A 19,610-nucleotide genomic window follows, 5' to 3' on the forward strand; every position below is an offset into this window, starting at 1 on the left:
CCACGCATTCCGCCACACCAGCCAAGTTTCTGCAGGCAGCAGTTTAGTTGCAAAATTTGCCATCGGGATTTTAAAGATCGCGCTGCCAAATGCAGGTGATTTAATCTTAATTTTTTCCGTGTCTTTCAGACTGCGAACGTGGTTTCAGTTGCCTAAAACGGATTAAGACCGCAATTAGAAACCGGCTCTCCCAAAAAGTCCTCAATGCCCTCATGATGATTTCAATCCATGGCCCCGACCACACCAAGGGGAAAGAGGGGAGGCAATTGCTGCGAAAGGCAGCAGAGATATGGAAAGTCATCAGAAACCGGAACATACATCTGAATCTTGGGCCTGAAGATGAGGAGTCATAAATATGATAATAATATCCCTGACTAAGCCTGTAGCGTTTTTGTTTATTGATTTCCCTTCCACAATGGAGATGGCGATGTCCTCGCAACGCTCTGAGCCTGCCACACAGGTCCGAGGTGGGCCTATAAAATAGACGCCAATTCCGCAATGATCAAAGAACACAGCACGTCAGTATCGCTCCAGTCCACCTGTGGGTTTGGCGGGTGGACTGGCCACTGGACGTAAGGCGAATAGTTTGAAAAGTAGCCGCATGTTTCTTGTCCTAATCCGTAATTCTAAAGCCGGAAGTTCCTGCATTGTGAAGCGTCCCAGAATCACGACCTTTCCCGAAGTAGGCCATTATACGCTGCTGCCGGCAGTTTTAATGTGCATGGCCAAAACACGTGGTAGCATTCGTCAACGGCCGGCGGCGCAGTTGGCTTCCCGCCAAATATTGTTAACGTTGCGGGCGGTGCGGAGTTAGTTGGTTGCGCGATGTAGATTTCAATTAAACTGATGGAGAATATGGTGACTGATTATATATACCTTTCTGAAGGTCGGTACAAGGAAAAAAATTATGGTTAGAAAACATTGCCAACGTCCATGTTCGTCGTGATTATGCGGCCAATATCGGAGATTTGCCGTAAATGTTGAATGTTTTGTAGGCGAAGAGGAGTCGAATTCTGCATACCAGGTGCTGGGAAATAACATCTAAGCATGTTTAAATTCAAAATTTTTCAGGGGGAGAGCCCCCAGACCCCCCTTCGGGCTCGTGCCGAGGCGCCTGTTCTCGCGGCATACGGCCGCTCTGGCATGATTTCGAGGTATATATTTTAGTACATTATTATTATTATTATTATTTATTAAATCCAAATAAACAAAATTACATATTGAGACAATTGCCAGGGCTTAGGCTGAAAGCATTAATAGCCCTGGTTACAATGGTATACAAAGAACAAGTTAAATCAAGATAAGGTAACATACTTTGAATGGAAAGAAAGGGATGCAAGTAAAGGTAAAGTAACACAAATAGTTATAGTTTGTACAAAGGTAGTGATTGATGAGGGGTTCCATTGATCTGGCACTAGTTACCAGAAAAGGCGATAATATTACTGAGAAAAGTGGCTGTTTTTTCTACAACAAGCCTGTTTGAAGTAAGGTCCAATGAAAATTGACCATTAAGATGAAAATGGAGCCTCTCATCAACACGAAGATTGAAAAACCTAACAGAAGTAAGGTGTGGCAGCAAACCAGGATCATTTTAGTACATCCGCCCCTATTAAACCAGATACGGTGGAGAACACTGTAGGTGTCTGGTAATGAAGAGCCTAAACCTTGGCTTGTGCTTTCAAAACAGGGTCAAAGGTAGTCTGATAAACTTGCTAATACCAAACTGAATAATTGGTTGCCAAAATATTTCAGAGTTTTGTTATCAATTTAGACAAATTGGCTCAAGTTGAAGCTTTCTGAAGGTGACTAATTTCGGCATAAAATCGGTGAGAGGTTCGGAGGTGAACCCCCGGAGGTGAACTTTTGGAGGTGAACCTCTAGAGCGTTGATATCTTGCCCTTTTTATACCTGTTAAAGCCATTGCTTCATACCTATTTTAACCTATTTCTTCATAGTAGACCATTCGGTCATTACTATTTTAGCTGATTAGCTCATTTTCGGATTGCCTCATTGTTAAAAATAGTTCAGTTAAATAGGTATTGTTTCATAACATATCAACTATCCTATTATACGATTTATAAAACCGTCATAATAATTATACATATATTTACAGGTATTTTCCAATAATATGCATCAATGGGAAGCACAGCCGCTAGTGTACGAGGCCTATGTGGGGTAAACATGCAACAGAACATGCATAGTTACATATGAAGAATGGAATGACTTTGCTTCAAATCGTCTCTAAATATAGTGATGAAGGCAGCACTATACATCCCCGCTGGTTGCCGAACATCATCGCTCCCGCGATGGTTTGTAGTCACAGTTTTTGTTGTTAGCACTATACACAAGTCTATAGAGTCTGAAGAAACATGTGACAACAGCAGTTTCAAACTGTATGCCGTGTCGGAGAGGAAACTCCTCAGCCTGTTCAAGATCTGCCAGCAGTGTGGATGTAGGGGTGCAGAGGCGAATGTTGCTTCAGTGAATGGCACCCTTGTCACTATATCTCAACTGTGTTTGAGGTGTGATGAAGTGACAAGGTGGAGCAGCCAGGAAATGATTGGGACCTATCCCTCTGGCAACATTCGTCTTTCGACAGCCCTGCTCTGTGCTGGTGGTATACCTAGCAAGTCGATGCGAATGTTGCAGTTCTGCGGACTTCAAACATACTCGGAGTCTACCTTCTTTGACCACCAGAGGAAGTTCCTCTGCCAAACCATCCATGATGTTTGGGAAGAGGAGAATTTCAAGGCACTCATCAACCTTGGCCTTGGAGATATGCCACAGGTGTCTGGCGATGCTAGGTGCGATTCGATGGGCCATTGCGCCAAGTATTGATCGTACACCTTCCATGATACACAAGGGAATGCAATCGTTTCAACGGAGTTTGTTGTGGTATGTTGATAGTGACCATATCATAAGCAGAATTGTTCATGGTTTATTAAAATTGTATCAAGAATACTGTTATTATTCTTTCAGCCAAACATCTGCACTCTTAAATATATTAAATATATTTATGTTTCCCATACTTTTGCAGTCATCTGAGCCAGCCAGTAAGAAAAGCCAAGCTATGGAGGTCCTGGGCCTCAGAAGAGCACTTGACTCTGTTAATACTGCGCTGCCTGGCCTAAGAATGGACCTGACAACAGATGGGCACACTGGCGTTGCCAAGTATTTGAGAGAGGAGAGGAAGGATACGGTTTCACACTATCTTGACATTTGGCATGTTGCAAAAGGTAATTAGAGAAACTAGCATATACCTGTGGCGCGGGCTGTTCGAGTTATAAAAATCGGATTGTGTGGGTGCTGGTATGTTGTGGGTTTGGTGTAAATGGGGTGCTGGCTTGTGAGTAACACTTTTTTTCATGAGAGTGTAATACTTCTTGAAAACGGAACTATGTAACCACGTACATGATGTACAGGCGTCCACAATGCTAAACCAATTCTCGGAAAACCAAGATGGTGCAGACTGGTGATGTACTCGATATCAGCCAGCGATTAGCGCCAGAATGGTTTAAGTTACCGGTGTGTGCGTAAATCTTGTCTCCCGTTGGGTACATTGTGTCCTAAGATGAGCTATTTGTGAATAAATGGCCGTATCGAGGTGGAAAAGCAGCATTTTTCCTTCAGATATGGGCGCCGCCATCTTGCATGCTGGCGTCAGTGACGTCGATTGTGATTGGTGGATGATGCGCACATGGAAGGGACCATTTGAACAGGACATCTGATTGGTTGATAGCGGAGGTGGGAGATGGCTCGGCAATTTTCGTGACGGTAATAATGCAGAGAGATAACTGATGGACTTCTCGGCGAAGAGATTACTTGGAGCTCTCCAGTTGACGGCATCTCCACAAAGTTGTTATTTATTCCAAAACCACCAAGATATTCGACGTATGACACCCTCAGTGACACTCTTACTTATGATCCTCACCTACGAAGCCAAAAGTTACAAGAATTTGACGCATTTTCGAGGCCCAATTTTGAAACAAAAATTGCCTCCTATTTAGCGGCCACAACGCGCATTATAGTATAGATTGTTAGTTTTACCTGGAATAGAACCAATGAAGATTTTTGTTTTTACACTATTTTCCTGAAGCCTTGTGAAGGAGGATTTTCAACAATACATGCAGTTAAATATTTATCTTTGTAGTAATTTGAAATTTCATTCTTTCAGTTATTAAGAAGTGCTTGAAAAAGCATGTCAAGAAATTTCCACTGGTGGTTAGCTGGCAGAGGGGCATCATCAATCATCTGTACTGGTCAGCAGTTACCAGTGATTATGATGGTGCTCTTATTTCGCCAAGTGGAAGTCCCTTGCGAAACATATCGTCAACAAGCACGACCACGAAAACGAATTGTTCCCAAAGTGCAGCCATGGAATAATTCCACCTAGGGGGTGGTTTGACCCAGGTAAGGGCATTTTATTCCAAGAATATATATGGTGTTATATATCCATGTTTATACTTATGGTTTCTTGCCTTTATATAATATAGCAGGCTGAGACTAGAGTGAGAATCATTATACCTTTTTTTTGTATTTCTGTGTATTTGCAGCATCACAACAGTACGATGATTTGTGTCGGCTTGTCCTCCTCAATAAGACTGTGCTAGGCTCAGTCTCTCGACTGAGTTCTGATGGACAAACATCCGGATTGGAAGGATTCCATAGTACTGTCAATCATTTTGCGCCCAAAATGAATCATTTTGGATACCAAGGGATGAAGAGCAGGTAAAAACCCTTTTTTTGTCAAAGTGTAATCATTACCTGTCGCTGAACAACCAAATATAAGATGTTTCGAAATCATGTACTATTATGAATTGAAACAACTTTAGGCATACTTGTACTAATAAATGTTTGTTTTGCATTTCAGAATGGAATTAGCTGCCATTCCCTTCAATGAGAATGGTCACAAAGGGCAAAAGAAATCAACTGATGGGAAGCATTGTTTCAACATAAAGTTTCCAAAAAGTCGTCGAGGACAATATGTTGTGGTGCCCGTGCAGAATGCCTGTACATATGGTAAGACAACTAACTTGTCATAAAAAAAACTTGAAGCTATTCATCAGTCAAATAAGTGCCTTAAAATCACAAGCCCATCAACTGAGACAGTTTCTGACAGCTTGCCTGACATCACACATACATGTATTCTTGAGTATGCCTCAGCTGTCCACTCCAGCTGTCAAGACTGCTGTTGGCACACATCAGCTAATGTTATTTTCCTTTCCAGGATATGCCGATAACATCACACGTCAAGTGGTCAAGCTTGTTGAAAGTGGCCAAACATTTACTTTGGATGAGGATCCACCGTCTCTCTGTGCGCAATACGAGCGACCAGCCAGCAAGGACCAGGCAATTGCAGAACACCATGCCCATGCTCGTTTAAGGCAGTCCAACACCAAGTAGGGAGGCTCTTGGCAGGGCATGGATTACTGTTACACATACGGGTACCTCTTCGCCAATGCCTGCATGGGAACAGTTACACAACTTATTTTGATGAGTGGGACAACCTTTGGGGGGATGATAAGTTTCAAGACCATGCCCTTTTGATGGAGAATAAAGTTGTTATTCTAGTAGTAAATTCATCTTGATATCATTGATTGACTTCCATCTGCCTTGGCCTACAGTGTTTCAGTCAGAAGTTTGATACTTCTGGTATATGAGAGACGAATCTAGGTAAAAAAAGGTAGCGGAAAAAAAGACAACGGAAAAAAAGCCCGGTAAAACGACAACGGTAAAAAAGACAATGGGTAAAAAAGACAACAGGTAAAAAAGACAACAGAAAAATGACAACAGGTAAATGAAACGGCCAGGGGCCATTGTGCTCACCGTAAGTATTTTTAGTAATAGTAGACAGTTACAGAAAGTGAAAGGTATGACAAATCAGATACCCACCCCTTCCTATGATCATGTAGGCCTCTCATAATTTATACATGCATCTGTGACCAGTTCAGAGCCGGCCCTGGCCAAGTGGTGAATCCGAGACTTGTGGTTCCAAGCTTGTAGAGTCTAAGTGAAAATGATAGTGAAGAAACGTGCCACTCCATGACAATGGTGAATATATTTTAACTTTGACCTCAGTGACACTGACAGGCAGGTCAAATAACAAACCAGGGTGATATGTGATGTAGACACATCCACCTGACCATAACAATTTCATCACTCGTTGCACTACAGCAATCGGCAAAAAACGATTTCCAAGATGGCCGCCTAATTAAATCTATGGCACCAAATTAATCAAAAAATGAAGAAAATGTAAGATAGAACTCAGAAAAGAAAAAAGGAAAAGATGAAAAATAAAAATATATTTGGCTGTCCTTGACCGGGGTTTGAACTCACGACCTTTGGATTGCCACAATACGAGGAAAAACCCACAAAACATGCAATTTCGGCCATATTTGAATTAAAACTCTTTACACTGAACAACGACAAAACGTACCAAGAACAGTAAAGTTTTCAACTTTGACCTCTGTGAACTTGAAAGGTGGGTCAAATCAAAAACCCGTAAGCGAGAAATCACACTTTTTGAGTTTTGAGTTTGGGCCCCCTGGTGGCCAAGTCAATAATCAGACCGAACCAAAATTCAGTGTAAAAGGTCAACTGACCTAGGGGGTCATTTGTTCAAAGTTTCAAGTTCATAACTGTTGCGGTTGAGAAACGTGCCATAATTACACTCAAACGGCAAATTTACGCCATTTGACCTCTGCGACCTTAAAAAGTAGGTCAAATCCGAAAAATCGTGCAACATCTGAGGTAACCTTGCTAGGGGTCCCTGCCATAAAAATTTCATCAAAAACAATTTGCTGATAAGCAGGCAATTGCACTTCTTACTTTTTCTGTTTTGGCCCCCTGGTGGCAAAGTCAAGAATCAGATCAGGCTGAAATTCAGCACCAGAGGTTATCTGATATAGGGGGTTATATGAACCAAGTTTCAAGCTCATAGCTTTGGTGGTTGAGAAACGTGCCATAGTTACACTCAAACGGCCAATTCACGCCATTTGACCTCTGCGACCTTGAAAAGTAGATCAAATTAAAAACCCGTAAGATATATGATGTATCCTTGCTATGAGTACCTACCACAAAAGTTTTTTTGAAAACAAGTCACTAATAAGCGAGATATCACACTTTTTAGATATCCACATTTGGCCCCCTGGTGGCCAAGTAGAGAATCAGATCGGACAGAAATTTAGTGTCACGGGTCATCTGACCTAGGGGGTCATGTGTACAAAGTTTTAAGTTCATAGGCCTAGCGGTTAAAAAACGTGCCACTGTTTTTGAACTAGGATACGACGGACAATGACGACGACGACGATGACGACGGACGACGGACACTGCGGTATTGTATAGACTCCCCTACGGTGAGCCAAAAAGCAACGGAAAAAAAAGCAATGGAAAAAAAGCAACAATCTAGGTAAAAAAGACAACGGGTAAAAAAGCAATGGAAAAAAGGCAACCATCTAGGTAAAAAAGACCAACTCAGGCGCATCTCTCCTACCAAAACGGTGTTCGACCAAGGACGGTTTTACACTCGCCAAATAGAGCGATGATGAAATATATTGAGTTGAGAGCTGAGCGTCAACTTGGACATTATTATCTTTCAAATCATATTGGGCAATTGTAAAGCAAACTTGTACATGTACAATGTAGAAGGAAACCGGATACGACAGAGGAAACCGCCCACTCTATGACATAAAATGCCGGACAGACCAGGAATTGAACACGGGACCTCGGAGGTGTGGTGACAGGCGCAGATGTTTCCACTGCACAGCCGGCAGCCCTATCATGCCTGGAGCCCTAGAGCGATGATGTTCCTCCCTTTAATGACGCATTGTTGGCTAATAAGATGGAACCCTTCCTCTGGAAATGACGCAATACTGAATACTAGTAAATCAGTACAACTAATTTGGCTGTAGTGTGAAACTTAATTGGGTCCTCTTTGATAGTAGTCATCTTTTTTACCCGTTGTCTTTTTTACCTAGATGGTTGTCCTTTTTTCCGTTGCTTTTTTACCCGTTGTCTTTTTTACCGTTGCTTTTTTACCTGTTGTCTTTTTTTCCGTTGCCTTTTTTACCGTTGCCTTTTTTAACTGTTGTCTTTTTTACCGGGCTTTTTTTTCCGTTGTCTTTTTTTCCGTTGCTTTTCTTACCGTATACCATCCTACCATGAGAGACACTTAGGCGAGTGATACTTTTGAAGGAATCAAAGACAAGTTTTCCATGTACATTTCATTTAATTGGGACAAATATTTATAGTATTCACTGGAATGAACTGAACGTACATCCTAGTGTAACGTCTCATGAAGTCATCATGCATCAAAGTCCACAAATCCCACAAATTCGGCCTCTTCTTCCATGCCTGGGGGAGGGAAGAATGCTCTTATCATGGCAACAGCGCATGCAGGGAGAAACACGCGAATGTCTTTCCCCAGAAAACCATAGCACCACCGAACCAATTGTCTATAAGCAACATGGCGATTACGTTTGTGGTCTGGACCAGTGAATGCCTTCTTGCCATACTGCTGGCGGTACTGCAGCCAGGCAGTCTCCAACAAATATTTGTTCAAGCAGACAGGACTAAATCCAGAATGTTTTGTAATGCACTCCTGCTCCACTTCTTCCTCGAAATCTGCCAACTTCGCACAGTAGCTGCCAATTGTCTGGCAACAGACGCATTCTTTCCGGGTTGGGAGGACCTGGCAATTACTACAGGTGCACCTGTAAACACAAAGGTAATAGAACTGATTGGAGAAGTACACAACATGACATTACAGTAGGCCTATGGATGCTGTGCATTTGGTATGTATATTGTTGTGTATACAAAATACAAAACAATCATCCGTGGAAAGAAAGACGAATTTCTCCTAACTTCAGTTAAATTTAGAACTATGTTGCAGCTAAAAGTTGACGGGAACAAAGAACGATGAGTAAGAGGATATTCTCCTTGTTAAAAACGATGCTTTCGTACCAGTTTTCAATGACAGAATAGTCAATTTCGTCCTCAACTTCCATCGCGTCCAGATCAGCTGGTTGAACTGGTTCGTCTTCGAAAGGCTCTGGCTCATATAAATACGGCATTATCATAACCCTGTCTTGGTCAGTATCATTAGGTTTTTCCAAGCCTGCCTCCTCAAATCGCATACAATATTCATCGCTATCACTGGATGAATAATCGAAAAAGTCTGACGAAGTATCGCTATCGCTTGAGATGTTTACAATGCCTGCCATGTTGAATGGAAATGAGGTCAAGTGAGCGTTCCTTCGCCTACATCACATTAGCGCCTGTAGGGGGCTCATTGAAGATGACCTATTCATAGCTGACTGATTTTTTTTCGTGAATGGCTTGAGATCGTGGCATTTAACTCCAGTTTTCTTGGTAAAAGCATTTGGCATGTTTTCAAACGTTGGGTAATTATTGAAAGACAAACATTGTAAGACAAACATTCATTAAAACTCTTTTTGTTTTGGGTTTTTCATAATTGTAGGTCTTTAAGACACTATCAAACAAAATTGATCTGGGTGAAATATTTGGACGTGGCATCGTCAGCTGATGTGTTTTAGGCAATGACTTTTTCAGCCGGCCGCTTCGGCAGGGTTCTTGGCAGTATATAAACGGCTGTGTCAGGTCTTGAGGATTAGATCTGAGATATTTTACGAAAGTGGAGCTACGTTTTTCATTTCTGCATTTAGGCAACCATGTGAAATATCACGAAAGTGAAAGTGTTGAATGATACGTGCAGAAGAGGAGGGCATGGAGGGAGTGGAGGGGCTAATGCAGTAGGAACCCAGGCAGAAGGCGCACAGGAATTAATTTGTGATATAGCAGTTATGGCAGAGACCCAGCCGTTCGTGATGTTTTGGAAAGATGCAGTTGTGAAGAATTGCAATCTGATAGCTAATGGTGCCTACTCGACGGTGTCAAATGCTGTGAAACTGACGGGATCGAATATTTTGAGGCTGCAGAACAAATCAACGGTAAATATTAATAGGTTGATGTGATCTTTCATGAGACATGTCATTTGCGAGTGCACTCGGCACTCCGCTTTCAACAGAGTGCGTGATCTAAGGTGATTCAGAACGGGTCAGAAATCATGCAATAGGGCGTAGGCTTTATATTGTGTGGTGGTGTAGCCTAGGTGTGTGTGTGGGGCATACCTGCCAACCCCTCCGTATTTTCCGTATTTAGTCTGGAAATCCGTCAAAAAAACCCAGAATCCGGAAAGTACGGATAACCCCTTTAAAAGTCCGGTTTCGCATTTCGTCAATTTCGTTTTGCTGTTTTCAGTTCATCTACTATTAGTCTCGCGCAACTCTCTATTCATGAGCATTGCAATGTGCTGGCATCATATTCCCTGATGTTGTACAGGTCTGTAATGGCGGATCTCTTGTTACAATGCAATGGTAGGGATTTTTTCCTGCACCTTAGAGGCATAGTCACGTGACATAGTTATAAAAATAGATACACACGTGACACTGTTTATCTGTCACATTTTTCGCGGGAGTTCAAAATGGCGGAAGAGCCTGTCATTCAGCCTCAGTGGCAGGCCTATTGGGATAATGATATTTCTTTATATCATGGTCTTATTCAAGTTCATGAGTATTCTAAAGATAAAGATCGAATGAAGGAGGTCATACAGTCGTATGAAATTGCCAATGCATGCAAGTTCAGTGTGTGGCACGAAGCACTAGACCATCATTTCGGCCAACATACAAGTCAGAAAGGTATGTAGTATAGACCGTGTACATTATGTACATGCCTGTGGTCCTGTGTGACATCTGTATGTATGATGACTACTTACTGCATTGTAGGGAGGCTGGCTATGACAATTGGCATGATGATGTGCATGTTACAACCAGAAAGGTAGGCTACATGTAGGCCTAGCGGAGAAAATCTCATGTTTAGGCTATAGCTAGGCTTGGCCTAGGGCAGGCCTAGGCTACATCCTTTTTTTATATCACTTCTCTTCCACATTATGCCTACTGGCAACAAGTAGCCTATGATGACGTCCTGTGCAACTAATTGAAAGGGCATGTTTGCAATTATTTGTCCATCCAGAACAGAATTGACCATCACATCGCCACTCGCATCATCAGCCCCCCCTCGCCCCCTACCATGCAGTAGTGGGTGCAACAAACTTCCTTGGTAAAGCGGCTTATTTATTCACCTTTCTTTCAATTCTTAGACCTCAAGAATCATGATATAATATGGAAAGATAGGCCTGCTAAAACAACCCACGAGAATGCCCTTAGACTGCAGTTCACCAGGACACCTTATATGGTTATTGGTACACAGACTCTTAGCTGTCACCAAGGAAAGGACCGTGATACTGCCAAGAAGGAGAAATATGCTGCAAAAAAACTGGAAAAGGTACATAATCATGGCCTACATACAGTTTTTGAGGTTTTAGTTATATCATAACTGTGTATACTGACAAAAAATTAGAAGATTAAATTGATGATTTTTTATTACAATGGTTTTTTGAATAGAAAGAAAGTGCTAAAAATCTAATGCGGTTTCATTGCTCGAAGTACTTACATTGTCATTTTTTATAATAATAATTTTATCATTTCAGCAAAACAGTGACCATGCCTGCATTGAAAAATGTGAACGCACCACGCGAACTAAGAAATTAAAGTGCCCTGTTAACCCAATAGAGCCAATGCCGCCCTGAACCGCCTTGCTACGAGCCGCCACGTCCGCCCTGAACCGCCATATCGACGATGTCCTTTAAAACCGCTGGAAAACCCCACTTGGGAATCTCCGGCTACGTCATCATATTCATATCATCAAGGGAATGCCCTCAGGTATCCAAATATGGAATAATATATGCGCGTTCCTATTCTAGGTTTCGCGGAATCACATGGGGAATCCCCAAATTGCGAGGCGGCCTCCTCCTTCTGTTTTTGTGTAACAACACCGATATTGCATGTATTGATTTCTGTTTTGACTTTGAGAGTTCTCTGAAATGGCCAAGAATTTGCGTCGTTTGGAGGAAATATTGAAACTATACATGGCTGTTCTGGATGCCTTGCCAATGTGTGCAAGGCATGTTTCTATCTATCTCACAACATCCCTGAACAATAAGGCAATTATTGCTCATCGCTCAAGTGGAGCCATTCCTGGCTCATTTTGTCAGTTGAGCCACAGGTGGCTCAGGTTGAGCCGGTAATTTGACATTAATCGGCTATTTCATTCTGAGCCGGCTCAATTTTGATGAGGCCGGCTCAATGACAATAGAGCCGGCTCTATCCAATTTAAGCCGGCTCAATAACAACCAACATTGCTCATTTCAATTTGAGCCGGCTCAATTTTGATGGAGCCGGCTCAATAACAACCAGCATTGCTCATTTCATTGTAAGCCGGCTCAATTTTGATGGAGCTGGCTCGATAACTTCATTGTACAATTGGGCATAGAGCCGGCGCCATCGACCATCAAATTACAGGGATTTAAAGTATAAAGTTGTCTCTATTACCTTGGAGTCACTTGTCAAGATTATTACTCCAAGCTAGGCCAAAACAAGCTATTTCTCATCCATATGGGAATTAACTATTTGGTATCATGTCTAGTTGGGTGCAGATTACAAGAAAGCAATACAAATGCAGTTAGGTTTTCACTTCACTTTTCTAATGAAACAACAAAAGTGCACAATTGCGCAATGAACTAGTTTTGACTTTATACATTAGGTAACCCTGAAACAATTTTTGGGCTTTTTAATGTTGTGGTGTGATCTGGTCCACAAAATTAACATGCAAAATGTTGACTTACAGGTACTGTGCAAAAATTTCGCAACACCCTTAACCCTTTCCCCTTCTAATCAGTAGAGGAGGCTGTGTCTCGTTGCTTTTAGACTTGTTTTCTAGAGATACAACTAATTCATGTTAACCTTGATTGCCAAACCTGGGTGAAGTCGGGGGGGGGGGGGGGGGGGGGGGTGTAGGCTCATTATGCAAGGCTGCCCTGACCTTAACATAGCGCTAGGATTGTTGCGAAACTTCTACACAGTAGGCCGACTATACCAGTGCCCAGAATGTGAAATTATTTACAGGTACATCAAATTTACATCAATTATATGGAAAACAATGATGCAATTGAAATGAACTTTTTTCTGCACCAAGAAGCTAAAGAACTGTATAATAGTGTAACAATATGTAAAGGAATCTCTCTGTTCACTCAGCAACAAATAAACTTTTCAACACATTTACAATAGCACATGGATTTCACTTTTTCCTTGTTTTTCACTTTTTTGATCTACTCCACTCTTGCCAGTCAGAGCAACTGGTACCATACTTCTAAAATCACATTTTTTTGTTTTCAGAAAACAAGCATGTCAGGTCATATTTTATTGGGATATACTGTTTCCCCTGAAGTGCGTACAACGACATAGGAAATGGAACCATCAGCTCACTGATATCAACAACATCCAAACCTCCAGCATTGTCCTCTTTAATTACTTCATAAGCATTTAGGTCCTCAGCAATGCCATTGTTTTCATAAGGTTCAAGTCTTAAAATGTATCCCACTCCATCATACCAGATACCTTTTACTTCACAAAATACAGGCATTTCTTGATCTGCCCTTGGAACAACAAAACAGCCTGGTTTATATCTATTTCCATCAATCTCTACCCACTTCAGGCTGTAAATCACAGTGTCATTATCTCGGATTCTATTAGGATAAAATCTATTAATTTCATTGAAGGCATACAATCTCATTTGATCATCTAATTTGATACTTGGTGCTGTTTTCAATGTACTATCAAAAAGAGAATGCCTTCCAGATTTCTGAATGTCTAATAGTTCACGGCATTGTTTGTACTGATGCCTTTCAGCAAGATATGATGCTAAATTTTTGAAGCTTGCAACTTTAGCTAAATGTTTGAAGTACTTATGCTTAGCTTCAAATCGCATGCACCAGAATCTTACAATTGGGCCTAGCTTAAGAATACTTTGTGGTAAATGGACCAAATAATGCATTTTTGGAGTAATATTTTTTTCAGGGAAACTAGCTTTAAACTGCCTTAGGAAGAAAGCAATGAGTTGCTTCAAGTGGGCAACTTGAGCACTGCAAACAACTGGTGAGAAGGCAATACTTGAAATCTGGAGCAGCAGTGAAAAGCATTGCCATGCATCTGACTTGAAGTCCACCAAAGAACCTATGTAAAATGGCATTAGCCGCCCCATGAGCCAAGTCTGGGCTGCAGACTGATGTAATGTTCCATCTCTTTCTCTAAGATGAGACTCTTTTAATTTACTTGGCTCGGAATCATTAAGGCAGCTGTGAGCAAATTGTGAAATCCTATCATTTAAATTATGTAAAGTAAACAAGTTTTCAGTGTATATGAACTGTTTCAACATTTCCCTAAGAATGTATTTCATAGAGCCCTCGAGGATAACGTGCATGACGTCTTGGGGAAACCCATTAAAAAAATCAAAATGTTGTACTTGAAGAGATGCAGCCGCTCTGTTCACTCCATATGTTGTTGAGTAGTGCATGCGTAGCTGTGCATTTTGAAGACTATTGCAATGTTCATCATGAATTTCTCGATTTCTGAGAAGGAAGTCTTCCTCAAATACATTCTCTTGCATTTGTTCGAATGTAGTCATACAGTGTCTACACTTTCTCAATGAAAAACCAACCCCCTCTTTAAACCCAGCAATTTCATGTGATGCTGGTGTATCGGCAGAAACTACAGCCAGTGTTCCCTTGAAAAGAAATTCTTGCTCACCTGAGGCTATGTTTAAACCATCTTGGCTTAGTTCTGACAAATCTTGAAAAAATGGTTCTAGAATTTTATCAATACCATATCGAGTTATGTCATCAGAAGTTGCGATCATCAGAAGATTTATACTGTTTAGATGGGACCAAAGTTTGGGCTCAATGTTACCAAGTGTAAAGTAAAAAAAGCCCAGTTTGTGTTTGTGCGAACTATTTGGATCACAGAGTTCCACTTCATCATAATACAAAAATATTTGCAGGCCATGATGATTTATCTGTGTGCCAAAAATGGGATTCAATTGACACATCGTTCCATCACAATAATCAGACATCAATCCATCATTCCGACTGTGGTCTTGAAGTACATGTTCCCGATATTGACGTCTCTCTAATAATACTTTCGACATGTCCATCAGCGAAACATAGTAACTCACATGAGGAACATTTTCAACATGGCGATTTCCCTGCTTTCCCAGTATCTCAAGTGTGTGACCTAAAACACACTCTTTTGGTAACTGAAATTAGAGTTAGAAGAGGAATCATTGCACCGGTTAAGAAACAGAAGTTGCTATATATCTCTTTTCCTTTTTAGATGTATCACCATAGGAGTGCCACCACTGACCATGACTACCACTATGATACATTGTTGATCTTTCTCTTGTTCGTTTGGATTTTCAGAATACAGATTAGGTCTCCATGTGACTAAATATCATTCAAGTGATACGATTTATATGTATATATTCATGCAGTAAAATAGGTTGTAAGATACATGCTTACCACAAGGGAAAAGTGCTTCTGATAAAATTGTCACTGCCTGTAGTGAGTCTCAAGTCCATCGTTATAACTGTACATGGGTACTAACAGATTGGTCAGGCGTCCTCTTAGCCTCTCAGCTGTTTCCCGGTCAATATCTGGTTCATTTTCAATTTCTCGTTGAATCCCTCTTTCCAGGTTATTTGCAACTGTGCGGAATTGCAATTGATGTAGACGTACCATATGATCTGTTGCCACCTAAAAAGAGATAATTCTATAATGACCACCCCAAAATTCGAAGTGACAGCTAGACTTGATTATAGAGAGATAACCAGGCTAGCGTTAGCCTACCATCTAGGCTATATGCAATTTTTTATCATCACAATTTACACACCCTCATCCTTATTATTCGTAGTTACTCTAAGTTTGTATGTTTCAACAGCCTGCTTTGTCTTGGCTTTGTAACAAAGCCAAGACAAAGCAAAATTGTAGGTAGAACATACCAACTGAAGAGTCCTGCTTTTGTTTTTTCTGGAAATAAGTGTCTGGGTGGAGCCAGCTGCATATCTTACCTGGGTGATGGCATTATCTTCCTTTATAGACAAGATATCTGCCACTGTTGTAAGTCTGTTGACGTCCACTTCCATAGCTAATTCAATGTTGTGTCCCTCTGGCATGTCTGGGCCTTGATCATGTCTGCCATCAGCAATGTCTCCTTCCTGATCTATTACAATTTCATCTTCTCCATCCTCATCTGACATGTGTCCATTTTCTCTATTATTGTCATCATTCTGAAGGATATGCTCATTATGGCTTCTGTGGCAGTGTCTATATAGGCTAAACCAATTTCTGAAGCTTTGTGGGCAATGGTCGACCCCACAAGTGACATGGAAATTTGGGTCCCTTGAGTGGATGCTGAACAAATGACTCAGATATGCAGTCAGAAGGACAGTTGTGAAAATTGTTCTAACACACATTTGGCAGGTGAAAACCATATTTGATTGTCTGAAATTGTAAAGAATTAAATTGAGACTTACTAATTCCATTAGTGATTGCTTGGAGTAATAACCTGTACGTCCCTTGCTTTACGTCAACCCAAGGTAATTGTAAGCCCAATCTAATGCCACTAGTTCAGAATCTATTTTTAGTTTTCCGGACTTCGTCGAAGTACCGACGAAGATGCCATCAAAATTGTAATGTTACTACTGCGCACGCGCAGCGTGCAGCGCGAAGGAAATAATCATGGCAGCATCAAATGAACTCGCACCGCTCGTCAGCGAATTTCTCGCTAAATTACGGCGATCAGCGGTGCTTTATGAGGCTGTTACGAAGGTAGCAGGTAAGATTGTGTATTCAAGAACGCTCGGATTATCGGAAAATGCACTGACAACAAAGACTGGCCTTTCAAAAGCGATATTTTCGCGTCTTGTCTCGTGGCGCAAGTAGACGAAACATTCTGCAATGCAAAGCACTGTTCGATGTACGTAACTATGGACGCGGTGACATTTGCTGATTGCGTCTGTTTTAAATCTGCTTTCATCACGCTAATCTGCGTATATGGTGATACATACCTGCTGACAAACTTTAGTTGAGATGTTGACTTAAGATGTGTCGTTGTTATTTTTGCAATTATCGTAAAAGCATCCGTGGAAATCGGCGTGAACGTCGAGTTTTTTTTTTCGACCGCAGCCTTTTGTACAAGAAATGTACACACCACGTGACCACACTCGGTGGCGTGCAGACGACGCAACTGGGATTCAGGCCTTGGCCTACATTTGTATTGGCTATAGTGAGTGATTTATTTTCATCATGCAACTAAATCATAAATGTCGGGTGGCTGAGAAAGGCCATGAAATTATTTTCATTTTATCTCTTAATAGTTTGATGCGAGCGGAAAATGTGGATGTGGGCGGGGATGATAAACAAGGCTTGACTGGAGAATCCCTGACAAGTGCCTTCAGGAACTGTTTTTGTAACAATGTAAGGGTTAGCTATAGAACCTTTTGGCAGTGATGACCTTTTTTTGGGAATTGTCAGGGATTCTGCAGTTGAGCCGATAAACAACTAGGCCTACAGATGAACCAGGGCCAGGGCCTCATTATCTTAACTAAGGCGCCCGACATATAAACTCGGGCGCTCGACTTAGTAACTCAGGTTCCTGACATTCACATATAAGTAACTCGGGCGCCCCCGAATTACAGAAGCGAGGCTGCATGTAATGAACAAAAGTGTTCATAAGTAAGTATCTGACTTTCTTTTCCAGACGATGGCCTAACAGATGACGATATCAGATCTATGACCAGGGATGATGTTGACCATCTGTTCCGGGGATTCAATTTCAAGGTCAAGAAAACTGCCTGGGGTGCATTAGACAGCATTAGGAATGATGATGACAAAAATGAAAACATTGACACAGTTCCACCCCCAGATAACATGGATAAGGTATCTATTTTCATATGACATTCTATAATAGACAAATTTGGAAAAGCAAAATGCCTTGAATTTACCATTGAAATTGTTTAACTCTAAAAATACTAATTATAAATTAGAAAAATGTTTGCACAGCAAAGTAAAGAGGGAAGCTATTGCCCCCCTCTTCAGAAAATGCTGTGTAATGATAGCCATTGGCGATTGAGGAGTGGGTAGATGGTATTGCCATCCCTATGTTCTTGACTTCTCTCTGATTCTAAAGTAAAAATAAATACATTTTGGTTACAGCCTCAACAACTATTGTCACTCAAGAAGAAACTGAGTAACAAGTCTGCTCGTGAACGTGCAAAGAAACGCAGTAGTACCAATATCAAACGTTTGTGCAGTGAAAAAATAAAAGTGAAAGCCTTATCGGGGGAGTTTCAAACTTAGTAACAACATTGGATGTTCTCAAGCGCGAAAAAGAAAAACTTAAAAATTCACTGAAAATTGCTTTAGAGAACAACATCATTGAGAGACAACATAAGGCACTCGCTACTGTGAATATTATACACAAAGATTGTGTCAACTATGTACGAGATGAAAAGGGAGAAAAGATAGTCTTGGGTAAAGGCTCATATGGAACAGTTCATTTGGCTAAAATGAAAATTTTTGGAAGTAAAGAGCACTTTGTTGCAGTGAAACAATGTAGGCCAGGGATCAAGCAGGATGATGTGGTGAAAGAATTACGTGTTCTACAATCCATTTCCCACCCGTGTGTTCTGTTCCCTATAGGATTACTTGGCAATGATATTGGTTCCTGTCTGGTGACTGAATTCATTGGCAGCGACGATACATCTAGACCAATGACTCTGTTGAATGTATTGAAAATGCATTTACTTAAAGAAGATGGCCTGATGTTGATAGTTCAACAAATTGCTGAAGCTATGCAAGCTGTGCATTTAGCGGGGTGGTTACATTGTGATTTAAAAAGCAACAACATACTAATAGACTTGAGTGATCCACAGAATGTCAGGGCAGTGCTCATAGATTTTGGTCTGGCAATACAAATAGAGAAAAAGGTTTTCTACAGGCACCTGTCACAGGGTAAACTTGACAAAACAAGAAAGAGGATGTATTGGATCCCAGATGAAGTTCTCTGCAGGAAGGTTCCATATTCTTGCCAATCAGATGTTTACAGCTATGGCAAAATTGTCTCTGAAATTTACAGGATTCTTGATGATGATTCTTTTTTTCGAAAAGAACTAATAAAACTTTCTCTCAAGTGTGTTGCAGACCACTGGCTAAGACTTGCCTCATTCGCCGAAATTGTCGAAATATTTAGTGCTCTATAATCATTTTTCCAGGACCCTAAGATTAAGAAACCTGTACAGCCAACCTGTCCAGAATTTCTGATGACACCCCACTTTGAGAAACGGAAAAAGCCGGACACGCCAGATGTGACACCTTCATCATCAGCAAAAAAGAAGTGCAAAGCCTCCCTGTTCAAGAAATTTCTAGGTGAATCTCCAGGCACCAAGACCAAGTCATCTAAGGACCCGGTGGTGTATCCATGTGGCATTGATACATCGTTTCCATTGGCAGCGGAACACAAAAAGTATTTGAAGGTAACTGACAAGAAAACATTCTCAAATGAAACGGCCAGGGGCCATTGTGCTCACCGTAAGTATTTTTAGTAGACAGTTACAGAAAGTGCTACAGTATGTAGCCAAAAATT

At 41.2% G+C, this 19,610-nt stretch overlaps 3 protein-coding genes across 3 annotated transcripts in view; 1 reads left to right on the plus strand and 2 right to left on the minus strand.

Moving 5' to 3' along the window:
- Positions 1-19,610, minus strand: part of LOC135494754 (TELO2-interacting protein 1 homolog) — a 412,060-nt gene that overhangs the window by 49,586 nt on the left and 342,864 nt on the right. The window lies entirely within an intron of this gene.
- LOC135494443 (uncharacterized) lies at positions 4,694-5,508 on the plus strand. The gene is made up of 3 exons (XM_064782420.1): positions 4,694-4,728; positions 4,871-5,019; positions 5,228-5,508. Exons 1-3 carry the CDS (start codon positions 4,694-4,696, stop codon positions 5,401-5,403), a joined length of 360 nt encoding a protein of 119 aa, XP_064638490.1. The 3' UTR covers positions 5,404-5,508.
- LOC135494327 (uncharacterized) lies at positions 8,303-9,221 on the minus strand. The gene is made up of 2 exons (XM_064782243.1): positions 8,962-9,221; positions 8,303-8,711 (listed from the first exon to the last, which is right to left on the minus strand). The coding sequence occupies exons 1-2, from the start codon at positions 9,219-9,221 to the stop codon at positions 8,303-8,305; spliced, it is 669 nt and encodes a 222-aa protein (XP_064638313.1).

The sequence above is a fragment of the Lineus longissimus genome, chromosome 10 (assembly GCF_910592395.1).
Source record: "Lineus longissimus chromosome 10, tnLinLong1.2, whole genome shotgun sequence".
NCBI lineage: Eukaryota > Metazoa > Nemertea > Pilidiophora > Heteronemertea > Lineidae > Lineus > Lineus longissimus.

What these genes read in the sequence shown, in the direction of transcription:
- LOC135494443 (XM_064782420.1), top strand. Translation starts at nt 4,694, where the DNA reads ATGAATCATTTTGGATACCAAGGGATGAAGAGCAG. An exon ending in TACCAAGGGATGAAGAGCAG is followed by an intron (nt 4,729 to 4,870) that starts GTAAAAACCCTT and finishes TTTGCATTTCAG; the next exon opens with AATGGAATTAGCTGCCATTC. An exon ending in GCAGAATGCCTGTACATATG is followed by an intron (nt 5,020 to 5,227) that starts GTAAGACAACTA and finishes TTTCCTTTCCAG; the next exon opens with GATATGCCGATAACATCACA.
- LOC135494327 (XM_064782243.1), bottom strand. Translation starts at nt 9,221, where the DNA reads ATGGCAGGCATTGTAAACATCTCAAGCGATAGCGATACTTCGTCAGAC. An exon ending in TATTCTGTCATTGAAAACTG is followed by an intron (nt 8,712 to 8,961) that starts GTACGAAAGCAT and finishes TTGTGTTTACAG; the next exon opens with GTGCACCTGTAGTAATTGCC.